The sequence below is a fragment of the Entelurus aequoreus genome, linkage group LG04 (genome assembly GCF_033978785.1).
Source record: "Entelurus aequoreus isolate RoL-2023_Sb linkage group LG04, RoL_Eaeq_v1.1, whole genome shotgun sequence".
In the NCBI taxonomy this organism is placed as follows: domain Eukaryota; kingdom Metazoa; phylum Chordata; class Actinopteri; order Syngnathiformes; family Syngnathidae; genus Entelurus; species Entelurus aequoreus.
The window spans coordinates 12,825,570-12,838,846 of NC_084734.1; the positions used below are offsets into that span (position 1 = coordinate 12,825,570).

Here is a 13,277-nt window from a genome sequence, read left to right on the forward strand (position 1 = left end):
CTAATAATTATGAGCCTATTGCACCCACAACTTAGTAAACATATAGGCTTCGCTACACATCTTAAAAAAAAAAAAAGTTTCATAACTATCTGTAGAACTTGTTTTAAATATTTTTTCTTCACACTGTGTTGGCCCTGCGATGAGGTGGCGACTTGTCCAGGGTGCACCCCGCCTTCCGCCCGAATGCAGCTGAGATAGGCCCCAGCGCGACCCCGAAAGGGACAAGCGGTACAAAATGGATGGATGGATTATAGCGTCCCCTCTATTGTAAGGCGTGTAGAGAACACTTTTCGCCACTTGACTCCCATAAAAGACATATTCATCTGCTATATTACTCATCAATACCTAATAATTATGAGCCTATTGCACCCACAACTTAGTAAACATATAGGCTTCGCTACACAACTTAAAAAAAAAAAAGTTTCAAAACTAACTGTAAAACTTGTTTTACATATGTTTTCTTCACACCGTGTTGGCCCTGCGATGAGGTGGCGACTTGTCCAGGGTGCACCCCGCCTTCCGCCCGAATGCAGCTGAGATAGGCTCCAGCACCATGTCGCCGCCGCAACCCCGAAAGGGACAAGCGGTAGAAAATGGATGGATGGATTATAGCGTCCCCTCTATTGTAAGGCGTGTAGAACACTTTTTGCCACTTGACTCCCATAAAAGACATATTTATCTGCTATATTACTCATCGATACCTAATAAATATGAGCCTAGTAAACAGTAAACATATAGCCTTCGCTACACATCTTTTTTAGAAAAAGATTTTTTTAAATTTTTTTTTAATATTAATTGTAAAACTTGTTTTAAAGCAGTAGAAAATGGATGGATGGGAAAAAAATATGCAAAAAAACTCCATCTCCCAGCGTGCTTTGCGGCTGTTTTGTATGTTTACAATCAGCTGACATCCGGCGTCTTCCCGTCCATTAGCCCAGCGATACCCAACATTCAGCCTTAGCCATTTGCGATCGATATTTTCCGGTGGGAGAGCAACAATTCGACTATTTTCCCTCCCCCGCTTTACTGAATGCCCAGTTCCATCGTATTCATCAAATGCAGGTAGGGACGAGGGAAATGGACGACGTACGTCTCGCTAAGCGGCGAGCTTGCTTAATAGCCAGCGGCAGTTTTGGCGAAAGCTAATGCTAACATTAGCATCACCCCCCTCTTCTTCTTCTTCTTCTTACTTGCTGTTGTCTTCACTGATCAATTGACATCGATTAGTTTATTTTTTTATAGCCAGCAAGTTAACAGCTGGTTGCATCGACTGACATGAGATACGCGTTCCTCTTAGTAGTATCGCGCTGCTAAGATGGAGGGGGGTTGTTCCAAGTGTTATATCTTCAGGTAGAAAAGCTGCACCTTGTTTGCAGTAAAAATGGCGTGCATGATTTTCCTAGGCTGTCAAAGCCAGTAATCTGTGCAGATAATTGATCCTGTGCAGTCCTGGTGCCAGACCGTGCTGTAAGCGGCTCACGTCGTGTTGTTTGTGTCAGGGCTCTGGCCCCGTCTCCAGCAGCTGAAGCGCCCCCCGTCCTGCCCTCTCCGCCCCGGGTCCACTGCTTCCTCTCCGCGCTGAGCCATGAGCACCCACCGGGATCTCGACATGGTGAGTGGGGGGGTTTCAATAATCACCTTGCAGAACACAGTCAAGTGTTTTTTTTTTTTATATAGTGGTAACTACATTTTTCAACTAATCAACAGCCCTAATCATCAGCATGCGACTGTGATTTGTTCTTGTTTGCGGATGACTCTGCCCTGCTGGTATCCGGCAAGGACAAGTCACAGGTGGAGGAAATCCTCAGTGCTGAACTCTGTAGAATTTGCACCTGGCTCGCTGACAACAAGCTATCCATACACTTGGGTAAAACGGAATCCATCCTATTTGGGTCCCACATCAACCTTAAAGTCAGTGACTTCACTATAAAAGTGGGTGACATTGTTATCACCAGGAAAGATGAGGTCGCCTACCTAGGTTCCATTCTAGAGGCTAATCTTTCCTGTGATAAAATGACAACCAAGGTAATCAAAAAGGTCAACCAACGAACAAGATTCCTCTATAGAATCTCCTCTCTGGTCAACAAAAGCACCATGAAGATTCTAGCGGGAACTCTCATTCAACCCTTTTTCGATTTCGCATGCACCTCCTGGTACCCTAGCACCTCCAAAACCCTCAAATCTAGACTCCAAACATCCCAGAACAAGCTAGTCAGATTACTTCTAGACCTCCACCCCAGATCACACCTCACTCCTACCCACTTCTCCAAAGTGGGCTGGCTCAGGGTGGAGGACGGAGTAAAACAACTTGCACTGAGTCTAGTCTATAAAACCCGCTACACCTCCCTGATACCGAAGTACATGTCAAACTACTTCCTTAATGTAAATGACCGCCATAACCACAACACCAGGGGGAGTTCCACTAACCACGTTAAACCCAGATTCCGATCTAACAAAGGTCTTAAAGGCCTACTGAAATGATTTTTTTTTATTTAAACGGGAATAGCAGATCCATTCTATGTGTCATACTTGATCATTTCGCGATATTGCCATATTTTTGCTGAAAGGATTTAGTTGAGAAAATTGACGATAAAGTTCGCAACTTTTGCTCGCTGATAAAAAAAAAACCTTGCCCCTACCGGAAGTAGCGTGACGTCACAAGCGGTAGTGCTGCTCACAATTCCCCGTTGTTTACAATGGAGCGAGAGATATTAGGAGCGAGAAAGTGACGATTACCCCATTAATTTGAGCAAGGATGAACGATTCGTGGATGAGGCACGTTAGAGTGAAGAACTAGAGGCAGTGCCGGACGTATCTTTTTTCGCTCTGACCGTAACTTAGGTACAAGCTGGCTCATTGGATTCCACACTCTCTCCTTTTTCTATTGTGGATCACGGATTTGTATTCTAAACCACCTCGGATACTATATCCTCTTGAAAATGAGAGTCGAGCACGCGAAATGGACATTCGGAGTGACTTTTATCTCCACGACAATACATCGGTGACACACTTAGCTACTGAGCTAACGTGATAGCATCGTTCTCAAATGCAGATAGAAACAAAAGAAATAAACCCCTGACTGGAAGGATAGACAGAAGATCAACAATACTACTATCAGGAGACACTGAACCAAACACTGGACATGTAAATACACGGTTAATGTGTATTCGACGCCTGTCGAAGCCTAGCAATACTGTTGCTAACGACGCTAACTTAACAACGGGACCTCGTCAGAGCTATGATAAAAACATTAGCGCTCCACCTACGCCAGCCAGCCCTCCTCAGCTCATCAACACCCGTGCTCACCTGCGTTCCAGCGTTTGACGATGCGGTCGGCGGCCCGGAGACGTAGGAAGTCAAGGTGAGTTCGCCGCTAGCGCGTCTGCTATCCAAGTCAAAGTCCTCCTTGTTGTGTTGCTACAGCCAGCCGCATACACCGATCCCACCTACAATGTTCTTCTTTGCAGCCTCCATTGCAAAAGATTCACCAACACAGATGTCCAGAATACTGTGGAATTTTGTCGAAGAAAACAGCTCTGTGTATTGTGTCCAATATGGTCCAAACACTTCCGTGGATCTCTCGACGTCACGCGCATACGTCATGCTCCAAAGGCGTTTTGAACCGGAAGTTTAGCTGGAAATTTAAAATTGCACTTTATAAGTTAACCCGGCCGTATTGGCATGTGTTGCAATGTTAAGATTTCATCATTGATATATAAACTATCAGACTGCATGGTCGGTAAATAAATAATGATAAATGGGTTATACTTGTATAGCGCTTTTCTACCTTCAAGGTACTCAAAGCGCTTTGACAGTATTTCCACATTCACCCATTCACACACACATTCACACACTGATGGCGGGAGCTGCCATGCAAGGCGCTAACCAGCAGCCATCAGGAGCAAGGGTGAAGTGTCTTGCCCAAGGACACAACGGACATGACTAGGATGGTAGAAGGTGGGGATAGTAGTGGGTTTCAGTAGGCCTTTAACTCATTCTCTTTCTATGCCAATATCAATATGGAATGCACTCCCAACAGGTGTAAAAGAAAGGGCATCTCTATCCTCCTTCAAAACCGCACTAAAAGAACACCTCCAGGCAACTTCAACCCTAAACTAACACCCTCCCTTCCACAGTCGGTTTGTAAATAATCAAATGTAAATAATCAAATGTAGATACTTATTCTTATGCTTTCTGATCTCTCTCGCTCTATGTTCACTACTTGCTTTACATATCCTACCAAGTCAGTCCTACACTGTTCCAATGTCCATTTCTCTGATGATGCAATTGTTGATGACTGAAGTGTTTATCAACCAAACCTAACCACCCCACCCCCTGCACATCCCACACCCCGGATTGTAAATAATGTAAATAATTTTATGTATATACTCTGATGATTATCTTGTGTGATGACTATATTATGATGATAGTATATATCTGTATCATGAATCAATTTAAGTGGACCCCGACTTAAACAAGTTGAAAAACTTATTCGGGTGTTACCATTTAGTGGTCAATTGTACGGAATATGTACTGCACTGTGCAATCTACTAATAAAAGTTTCAATCAATCAATCAATCAAAACCCTAATATACTGTCAACACCATGATGCAGCTTCTTATTACGGTGTCAAGACTTGATAGCTTGTCATTTATATCTTATATTATCTTTGATGCAGGAAGCCCGCTGGAGATTGTTTCAGAGCACTGGTGTAAAAATGTTTACAATTTTCACGCATTAACGTTCAGTCTCAAATGTCCTGTCCTGACTAAACACAAATGCAAGGCATAAAAGAACCACACTGTCATTTTGTACTTACTGTTCTGAACTGACCCTACTATTCTACATTTAACTAAGGAATGCTAACATGTCTAACTGCAATTATGTAGAATTTACAGTATCTGTTTTGTGACGGTGATGGACACTAATGCAGGGCTATTCAATGGGCGGCCCGGAGGCCAAAACTGGCCTAGGAATGCTACCATAGTCCCCCAAGTTTAGTTTAAACATGGGAGACAAACATTTTTTGCTCAAATTTCTAAAAACACTAGAGTCCTCCTATTGTACAGAGGAACTTGGCTGACTTACCATGAATTAATTAACGTGGAACCCGACTTAAACAAGTTGAAAAACTTATTCGGGTGTTACCATTTAGTGGTCAATTGTACGGAATATGTACTGTACTGTGCAATCTACTAATGAAAGTCTCAATCAATCAATTAATCTAAACTGTGAACACATTTGGGGATTCTTGCGTTGACATTTTAACCTTGCGAGCAAACATACAACACTGGCGTCCAATCCTTTGATTTACATAACTGATATCTGTGTTGGCCCTGTGACGAGGTGGCGACTTGTCCAGGGTGTACCCCGCCTCTCGCCCGAATGCAGCTGAGATAGGCTTTAGCACCCCCCGCGACTCCAAAAGGGACAAGCGGTAGAAAATGGATGGATGGATGGTAACATGTCTAACTGCAATTATGTAGAATTTACAGTATCTGTTTTGTCACGGTGATGGACACTAATGCAGGGCTATTCAATGGGCGGCCCGGAGGCCAAAACTGGCCTAGGAATGCTACCATAGTCCCCCAAGTTTAGTTAAAACATGGGAGACAAACATTTTTGGTTTAAATTTCTAAAAACACTAGAGTCCTCCTATTGTACAGAGGAACTTGGCTGACTGTGAACACATTTGGGGATTCTTGCGTTGACATTTTAACCTTGCGAGCAAACATAGAACACTGGCGTCCAATCCTGTGATTTACATAACTGATATCTGTGTTGGCCCTGTGATGAGGTGGCAACTTGTCCAGGGTGTACCCCGCCTTCCGCCCGATTGTAGCTGAGATAGGCTCCAGCACCCCCCGCAACCCCGAAAGGGACAAGCGGTAGAAAATGGATGGGATGGACTAATAATTGGGCGTAATGGTCCTGATCATTAAAACATAACTTTGTCAAGCCTTCTGTCAGCGGGTTGACAGAAGGGGGGGACTATGTAGTGCAGTGTTTTTCAACCTTTTTTGAGCCAAGGCACATTTTTTAAATATAAAACTAGAAACCTCAAATTGAAACACCATATAAAACAATAGGCACATCTAGGGATGATGTTTGTTTAGAAATTATCGATTTCGATGCCATTATCGAATCCTCTTATCGAACCGATTCCTTATCGATTCTCTTATCGAATCCAGATAGGTTGTTGTATATGGAAAAAGACACAATACTTGGTTTAACAAAAGCTCACTTTTATTTTTTCAGAAAAAAATAAAATAAATAAATAAATATTTACTGTTGTTTCCCCCCCAAAAAATAAATAAAATAAATAGAGATGTCCGATAATGGCTTTTTTGCCGATATCCGATATTCCGATATTGTCCAACTCTTAATTACCGATTCCGATATCAACCAATACCGATATATACAGTCGTGGAATTAACACATTATTGTGCCTAATTTTGTTGTGATGCCCCCCGCTGGATGCATTAAACAATGTAACAACGTTTTCCAAAATCAACTCAAGTTATGGAAAAAAATGCCAACATGGCACTGCCATATTTATTATTGAAGTCACAAAGTGCATTATTTTTTTTAACATGCCTCAAAACAGCAGCTTGGAATTTGGGACATGCTCTCCCTGAGAGAGCATGAGGAGGTTGAGGGGGGCGGGGTTGAGGTGTGGGGGGGGGGGGGGGGGCTGTATATTGTAGCGTCCCGGAAGAGTTAGTTCTGCAAGGGGTTCTGTGTATTTGTTCTGTTGTGTTTATGTTGTGTTACGGTGCGGATGTTCTCCCAAAATGTGTTTGTCATTCTTGTTTGGTGTGGGTTCACAGTGTGGCGCATATTTGTAACAGTGTTAATGTTGTTTATACGACCACCCTCAGTGTGACCTGTATGGCTGTTGACCAAGTATGACTTGCATTCACTTGCGTGTGTGAAAAGCCCTAGATATTATGTGATTTGGTCCGGCACGCAAAGGCAGAGCCTTTAAGGTTTATTGGCGCTCTGTACTTTTCCCTACGTCCGTGTACACAGCAGCGTTTTAAAAAGTCATACATTTTACTTTTTGAAACCGATACTGATAATTTACGATATCACATTTTAAAGCATTTATCGGCCGATAATATCGGCAGTCCGATATTATTGGAAATCTTTAAAAATAAATAAATATTGACTGTTAGTGCCCCTTTAAGTGGGGCACCTAAGAAAAATGCATGCATTTGTATTGCACAGCACTTTACATTTGAAATAAATCTCAGAGTAACGGTGTTGTTTACTTTTTGCTCCATTACATGTCAGCAAAATACAATTATTAACCTACTTGTATTCGTCTGTGTTCACCAAGTTGAAGGGGAGGAGATTTTTCACCATCATTCTCGTCATCTTGCTGTGCTCTGCGTTATACTTTGCTATGGTAAATGGGTTAACAAACACTGCCTTGGTCACTCTGGCTGTCATCATCTGAAATAGGATAACATTAGCATTATCTTAATTCACATCTTACAAGCACTAGTTTATTAGACAGACCTGCAAACTCTGGAGTGGTGTAGGCTACAAGATACCGTTAACGTTATCAGACACATACAAAAAGGCTAACGTTAACGTTACTGTTAGCCACTGACTATGCTTAGGTAACGTTAGTCTAGCTAACATTACTGCAGTCCTGGTTGACATAAGAGGTAAGGTTATTTTAGCCTAAAGGCTATAAGTGAGCAGATATAGAAATGAACCGGCAACAGCTAACGTTAGTTACTCACCGGCACTATCACTGGGACTGCAGGTTGAAGCAGAGGAAGAGGGGCGTGCTTCGTCATCTCTGTCGCTGCTTCTCCACAACACCTTTCTCTAACCCTCAGGTTATGTACGGCCTGAACATGTTTCAACATGTTTGTTGTACTGCTCCTCTTACAGGAAAGCGGAGTCTGGCAATAATTGCAGATAGCCGTTTCCTCCTTGTATTTCTTAGTAAAGTGAAGCCCTGCCTTGGAGCGTTTTTTCCAGTCCATTGTTGTTGCTGCTTCTGTATCTACCGCCCAATGACTGAGCTACGACATTTCCTGTGACGTGCCACAGGACATTTCCTGTGACACGGGATTCGTTCCCAGCGATTCAAATAAAGAACCATATCTTTTTCTTTATTATAGTGGCTTCGATAACGAGAACCGTTTCTCAAAGAGGGATTCAAATGCATGAAATCGGTTCTTTTCTTATTGAACAATCGGGAGAACCGGTTTTCGAACATCATCCCTCGGCACATCAGGTTTTTTTTTTTAATCTTATATTGTTTAGTGAAAAAGCCAGTCTTGCACAAACGAACTGTGCGCCTGTAACAATCCGGATGGTTCTTTTCTTCTTTGTTCGTCTACAATTTCCAAAAACTATTTAAAATGTTAAAGTTAAAAAGTTAAAGTACCAATGATTGTCACACACACACTAGGTGTGGCGAAATTATTCTCTGCATTTGATCCATCACTCTTGATCACCCCCTGGGAGGAGCAGTGGGCAGCAGCGGTGGCCGCGCCCGGGAATAATTTTTGGTGATCCAACCCCCAATTCCAACCCTTGAAGCTGAGTGCCAAGCAGGGAGGTAATGGGTCCCATTTTTATAGTCTTTGGTATGACTCAGCCTGGGTTTGAACTCACAACCTACCGATCTCAGGGCGGGCACTCTAACCACTAGGCCACTGTGGACTCGTCAGACCACAGAACACGTTCCCACTTTGCGTCAGTCCATCTTAGATGAGCTCGGGGCTCAGCGAAGCCGGCGGCGTTTCTGGGTGTTGTTGATAAATAGCTTTCGCTTTGCATAGTTATACTTGTATAGCGCTTTTCTACCTTCAAATCAAATCAAATCAACTTTATATATAAAGCACATTTAAAATTTTCCACAGGGGTAGCCAAAGTGCTGTACAATGGGCAGGTTAAAAGATAATACGAGAACCGAGCAAACACAACACAACACAAACAGAGCACGATAAAAAATAAATAACTAAAATAAATAGAACATAAAAACAGGTTCACAGCAGGTGTATTATGGGGCGCCATAGCAGGATGGATATCACTCAGTGTTAAAACCCATGGAATAAAAGTATGTTTTTAAGAGAGATTTAAAAAACAGGAAGAGAAGAGGCCTGTCTAACACTCAGAGGTAGGTCATTCCAGAGCTTGGGAGCAGCAGCGGCGAAAGCTCTGTCACCTCTAAGCTTCAACCTTGTGTCAGGGACCGTCAGTAGCAGCTGATCGGCTGATCTTAGGGATCGGGTGGGGCAGTAAGGCTGAAGGAGGTTGGAGAGATATGTTGGAGCGAGGTAGTTTAGACATTTAAAAACAAATAGGAGTTTAAAACTGAAGTGTTCCCGAGCCCCTGTGGTGATATCCTTTACACACTGATGTCGCTTTTTGATGCAGTACCGCCTGAGGGATCCAAGGTGTGTAATATCATGGCTTACGTGCAGTGATTTCTCCAGATTCTCTGAACCTTTTGATGATATTACGGAGCGTAGATGGTGAAATCCCTAAATTCCTTGCAATAGCTGGTTGAGAAATGTTGTTCTTCAACAATTGGCTCAGGCACTTGTTGACAAAGTGGTGACCCTCACCCCGTCCTTGTTTGTGAATGACTGAGCATTTCATGGAAGCTGCTTTTATACCCAATCATGGCATCCACCTGTTCCCAATTAGCCTGTTCACCTGTGGGATGTTCCAAATAAGTCTTTGATGAGAATTCCTGAACTTTCTCAGTCTTTTTTGCCACTTGTGCCAATGTACAAAGCAATAGGCACATCAGGTTTTTTTTTCTTAATCTTATATTGTTTTGCGAAAAAGCCAGTCTTGCACAAACGAGCCTTTAGAGTAAATGTGGAATGTTCTGAACAATTCATTTTCACTTTAATTCAAAATAACAGAAACACTAAAAAAACATACTTATTTCCTAATTACTTCATTGGCTTTGGAAGTTTTTTTTCAGCATGGCAGTGAAAAAGCTTGTTAGCATACTGTCGTTTTAAATCTTGAGGTAAAATAAATTAATTGTATATTATTACTAAATAAGAAAACACATTACTACTTTACATTTATTCAATGTGGTTATTTACAATAATAAAAAAACGACAATTTGCTATCATCATCGTACAGCATCATTTTGGGCGTGGTTGGGAGAGTGGCCGTGCCAGCAACCTGAGGGTTCCTGGTTCAATCCCCACCTTCTACCAACCTCGTCATTGTGTCCTTGATCAAGACACTTCACCTTTGCTCCTGATGTGTCGTGGTTAGGGCCTTGCATGGCAGCTCCCGCCATCAGTGTGTGAATGTGGAAATAGTGTCAAAGTGCTTTCAGTACCTTGAAGGTAGAAAAGCGCTATACAAGTATAACCCATTTACCATTTATTTTCCCAAATTGAAGCCATTTTTTGACTGTGTAGGTCGGCGGGTAGATGGGGGTCTGGGGTAATGGATTAACCAATGTTCATAAACACTTAGCCTGAGACAGTGGCTGCAGCTCCCGTGAACACCATCTGTCTAATCTCAGTTAAAACGTTGCCCTACTTTCCTTTTAAGGTTTAGACGCCCATTGATTGTACCCTCGTGTTAAGTCCTGACCGCCGTGCCCCCGCCCCGACTTTGGAATGGACAACATTTGTGGCGTAATGAGAAAAGATAGCAGAGCACGTACGGTTTTGTTATTTGACGGGTATGCGTTGGATGCTTAACAATCTGCATAGAGATTGATGGCACACTGCAAAAAGTCAGTGTTCAAAAACAATAAAAAAAAATGAGGGGTATTTTATTTGAAGTAGGCAAAATTATCTGCCAATAGAACAAGAACATTTGTCTTGTCAAGACTTTCCAAAACAAGTCAAATTAGCTAACCTCAGTGAACCCCAAAATACCTTAAAATAAGTATATTCTCACTAACAACAAGTGCACTTTTCTTGGTAGAAAAAAATAGAGCCCTTTTTTCTCAATATGTTGAAAAATATTCTTAAATTCAGTAATTGCTAGTGCGATTATCTTGACATAATGATATGCGCTCGGCATTACATTTCTTGAAACCAGCAAACTTATACTAAAACCTAGTTAATTTTTGTTAATGGAAAGGCAACGAGGCGACTGCTTGTTACTCTCAGGGTCTCCTAGCCGCTCAGGCAAATCATATTGTCTAAAAATGCATTTTACCATCCATAACATGACATCATCGCGCCAAGTGCGTGCTCTTTCAGTCAATTAGTGCACGAATAAATATATATATATTTATATATATATATATATATATATATATATATATATATATATATATATATATATATATATATATATATATATATATATATATATATATATATATATATATATATATATATATATATATATATATATATACACACACACACACACACACAATATATATATATATATATATGTATATATATATATACACACACACACACACACACACACACACACATACAGCCCGGCCCCCAGCCAAAAAATTTTTATTATAATTTTGAAGAATTTACTTGAATGTGCATGAACTGTCTGTTCAAAATAGTTTGAAATGTCAAATGTTAAATGTTTAAATATTAACTGTCCGTTTACTGTACTGTGCCAACTGTACTACTACCATAGTTTTCGGAGTATAAGTCACACCGGCCGAAAATGCATAATAAAGAAGGAAAAAAACATATAAGTCGCACTGAAGTATGAGTCGCATTTTTGGGGGAACTTTATTTGATAAAACCCAACACCAAGAATAGACATTTGAAAGGCAATTTAAAATAAATAAAGAATAGTGAACAACAGGCTGAATAAGTGTACGTTATATGAGGCATAAATAACCAACTGAGAACGTGCCTGGTATGTTAACTAAGGCTGCAGCTAACGATTATTTTTCCATCGATTAATCTATAGATTATTTTTTTCGATTAATCGGTTAATCTATAGATTATTTTTTTCGATTAATCTATAGATTATTTTTCCTTTTACCGATTATTTTTTTATTCAAAATGAAGATGAAAAAATAAATGTAGGCCCGTTTTTCAAAAGGCATGGCTTTTATTTACAAAAAAAAAAGAAGTATGGCCACTCAGTCAACATTGACAACAACATGACTAAATATTCTGTAACAATGTAAACATTTAAAACTTTTAACATTTAACAAAATTAAAAGTAGCTTATTTGCTTTTTAATGTGCAAATATAAAAGTCAACATCCAGTGCAAATCTTAATATTCTGCAATAGTATAAGCATTTCAAAAGTAAAAGTATTGCTTATTTTGCTTTAAAATGTGCAAAAATAAAGATAAACATCCAATACAAAAAAGTGCAAAACAAAATATTCTGTAACAACAGTGTAAACATTTCAACAAAAGTGAAAGTATTGCTTATTTGCTAAAATGTGCAAAAATAAAGATAAACATCCAATACAAAAAAGTGCCAATCTAAATATTCTGGAGCACTATAAACATTAAGTATTGCTTTTAAAATGTGCAAAATAAACATCCAGTCCAACACAGTACACAATAACCAATTCTACTCATTCCAGTGAGTGACTAACAGTTGTAATGAAGAAAGGTTAGCATGTCTACATGTTTGGTTCTTTTCTTGTTTACAATATTCCCAGCAGCTGAAAATAGGCGCTCAGAAGGGGTCGATGTGGCTGGAACTGAGAGCTAATTAGCCTTCACCTCAAGCCAGGACTGCGAGTGAGCTGAGCTGCAGTTTATATTTCTAGAAGGTCAACGGGCTCATAGTGATGTTACTAGTAGTTGACTGGGAGGTGTTTATTATCATTTGGGGAGAGTCCGCTGCCTGATGCTCACCTGCTAAACACCTATCTGCTCCACGCTGAAGCGCTGACTACATGCGCTCTGAATACACACTGCTGATTGGCTGATAATGCTTCGTGTGTACCAATCAGATGGTTGTGTGGGTGGGACAATGCTGCGTGTGTACCAATCAGATGGTTGTGTGGGTGGGACAATGCTGCGTGCTGAGACAGAGGCAGAGGAGCGAAGCAGCTTGTTAAGACTTTAGCAGCTAAAGTTAGCTTTAGCTTAGAAACTCGTTCGGTACACCCCCGTGCCGAACCGAAAGCCCCGTACCGAAACGGTTCAATACAAAACACGTACCGTTACACCCCTAGCAGATACAAATGACACATTCATGTTTTTGTGTAATGATGACAACGTATGCTCGTGCGGACGATTGACGAGTTGATGGTTTTCTTTTCAAATGTTCGTTCATAGCCGTTGTGCTGCTTTGATAGGCCATTTCCGCTCGACA

The 13,277-nt window shown here is 41.0% G+C and overlaps 1 protein-coding gene across 2 annotated transcripts in view; it reads left to right on the forward strand.

Moving 5' to 3' along the window:
• The first annotated feature begins 895 nt into the window (after window positions 1-895).
• The window catches only part of ubl3b (ubiquitin-like 3b), a 46,872-nt gene continuing 34,490 nt past the window's right edge, over window positions 896-13,277 (forward strand). For both annotated transcript variants that reach the window (XM_062044262.1, XM_062044263.1), the window contains exons 1-2: window positions 896-1,062; window positions 1,500-1,612. In XM_062044262.1, the coding sequence (XP_061900246.1) occupies window positions 1,586-1,612 (27 nt within the window). In that variant the 5' untranslated portion in view covers window positions 896-1,062; window positions 1,500-1,585. The remainder of the gene's footprint in view (window positions 1,063-1,499; window positions 1,613-13,277) is intronic.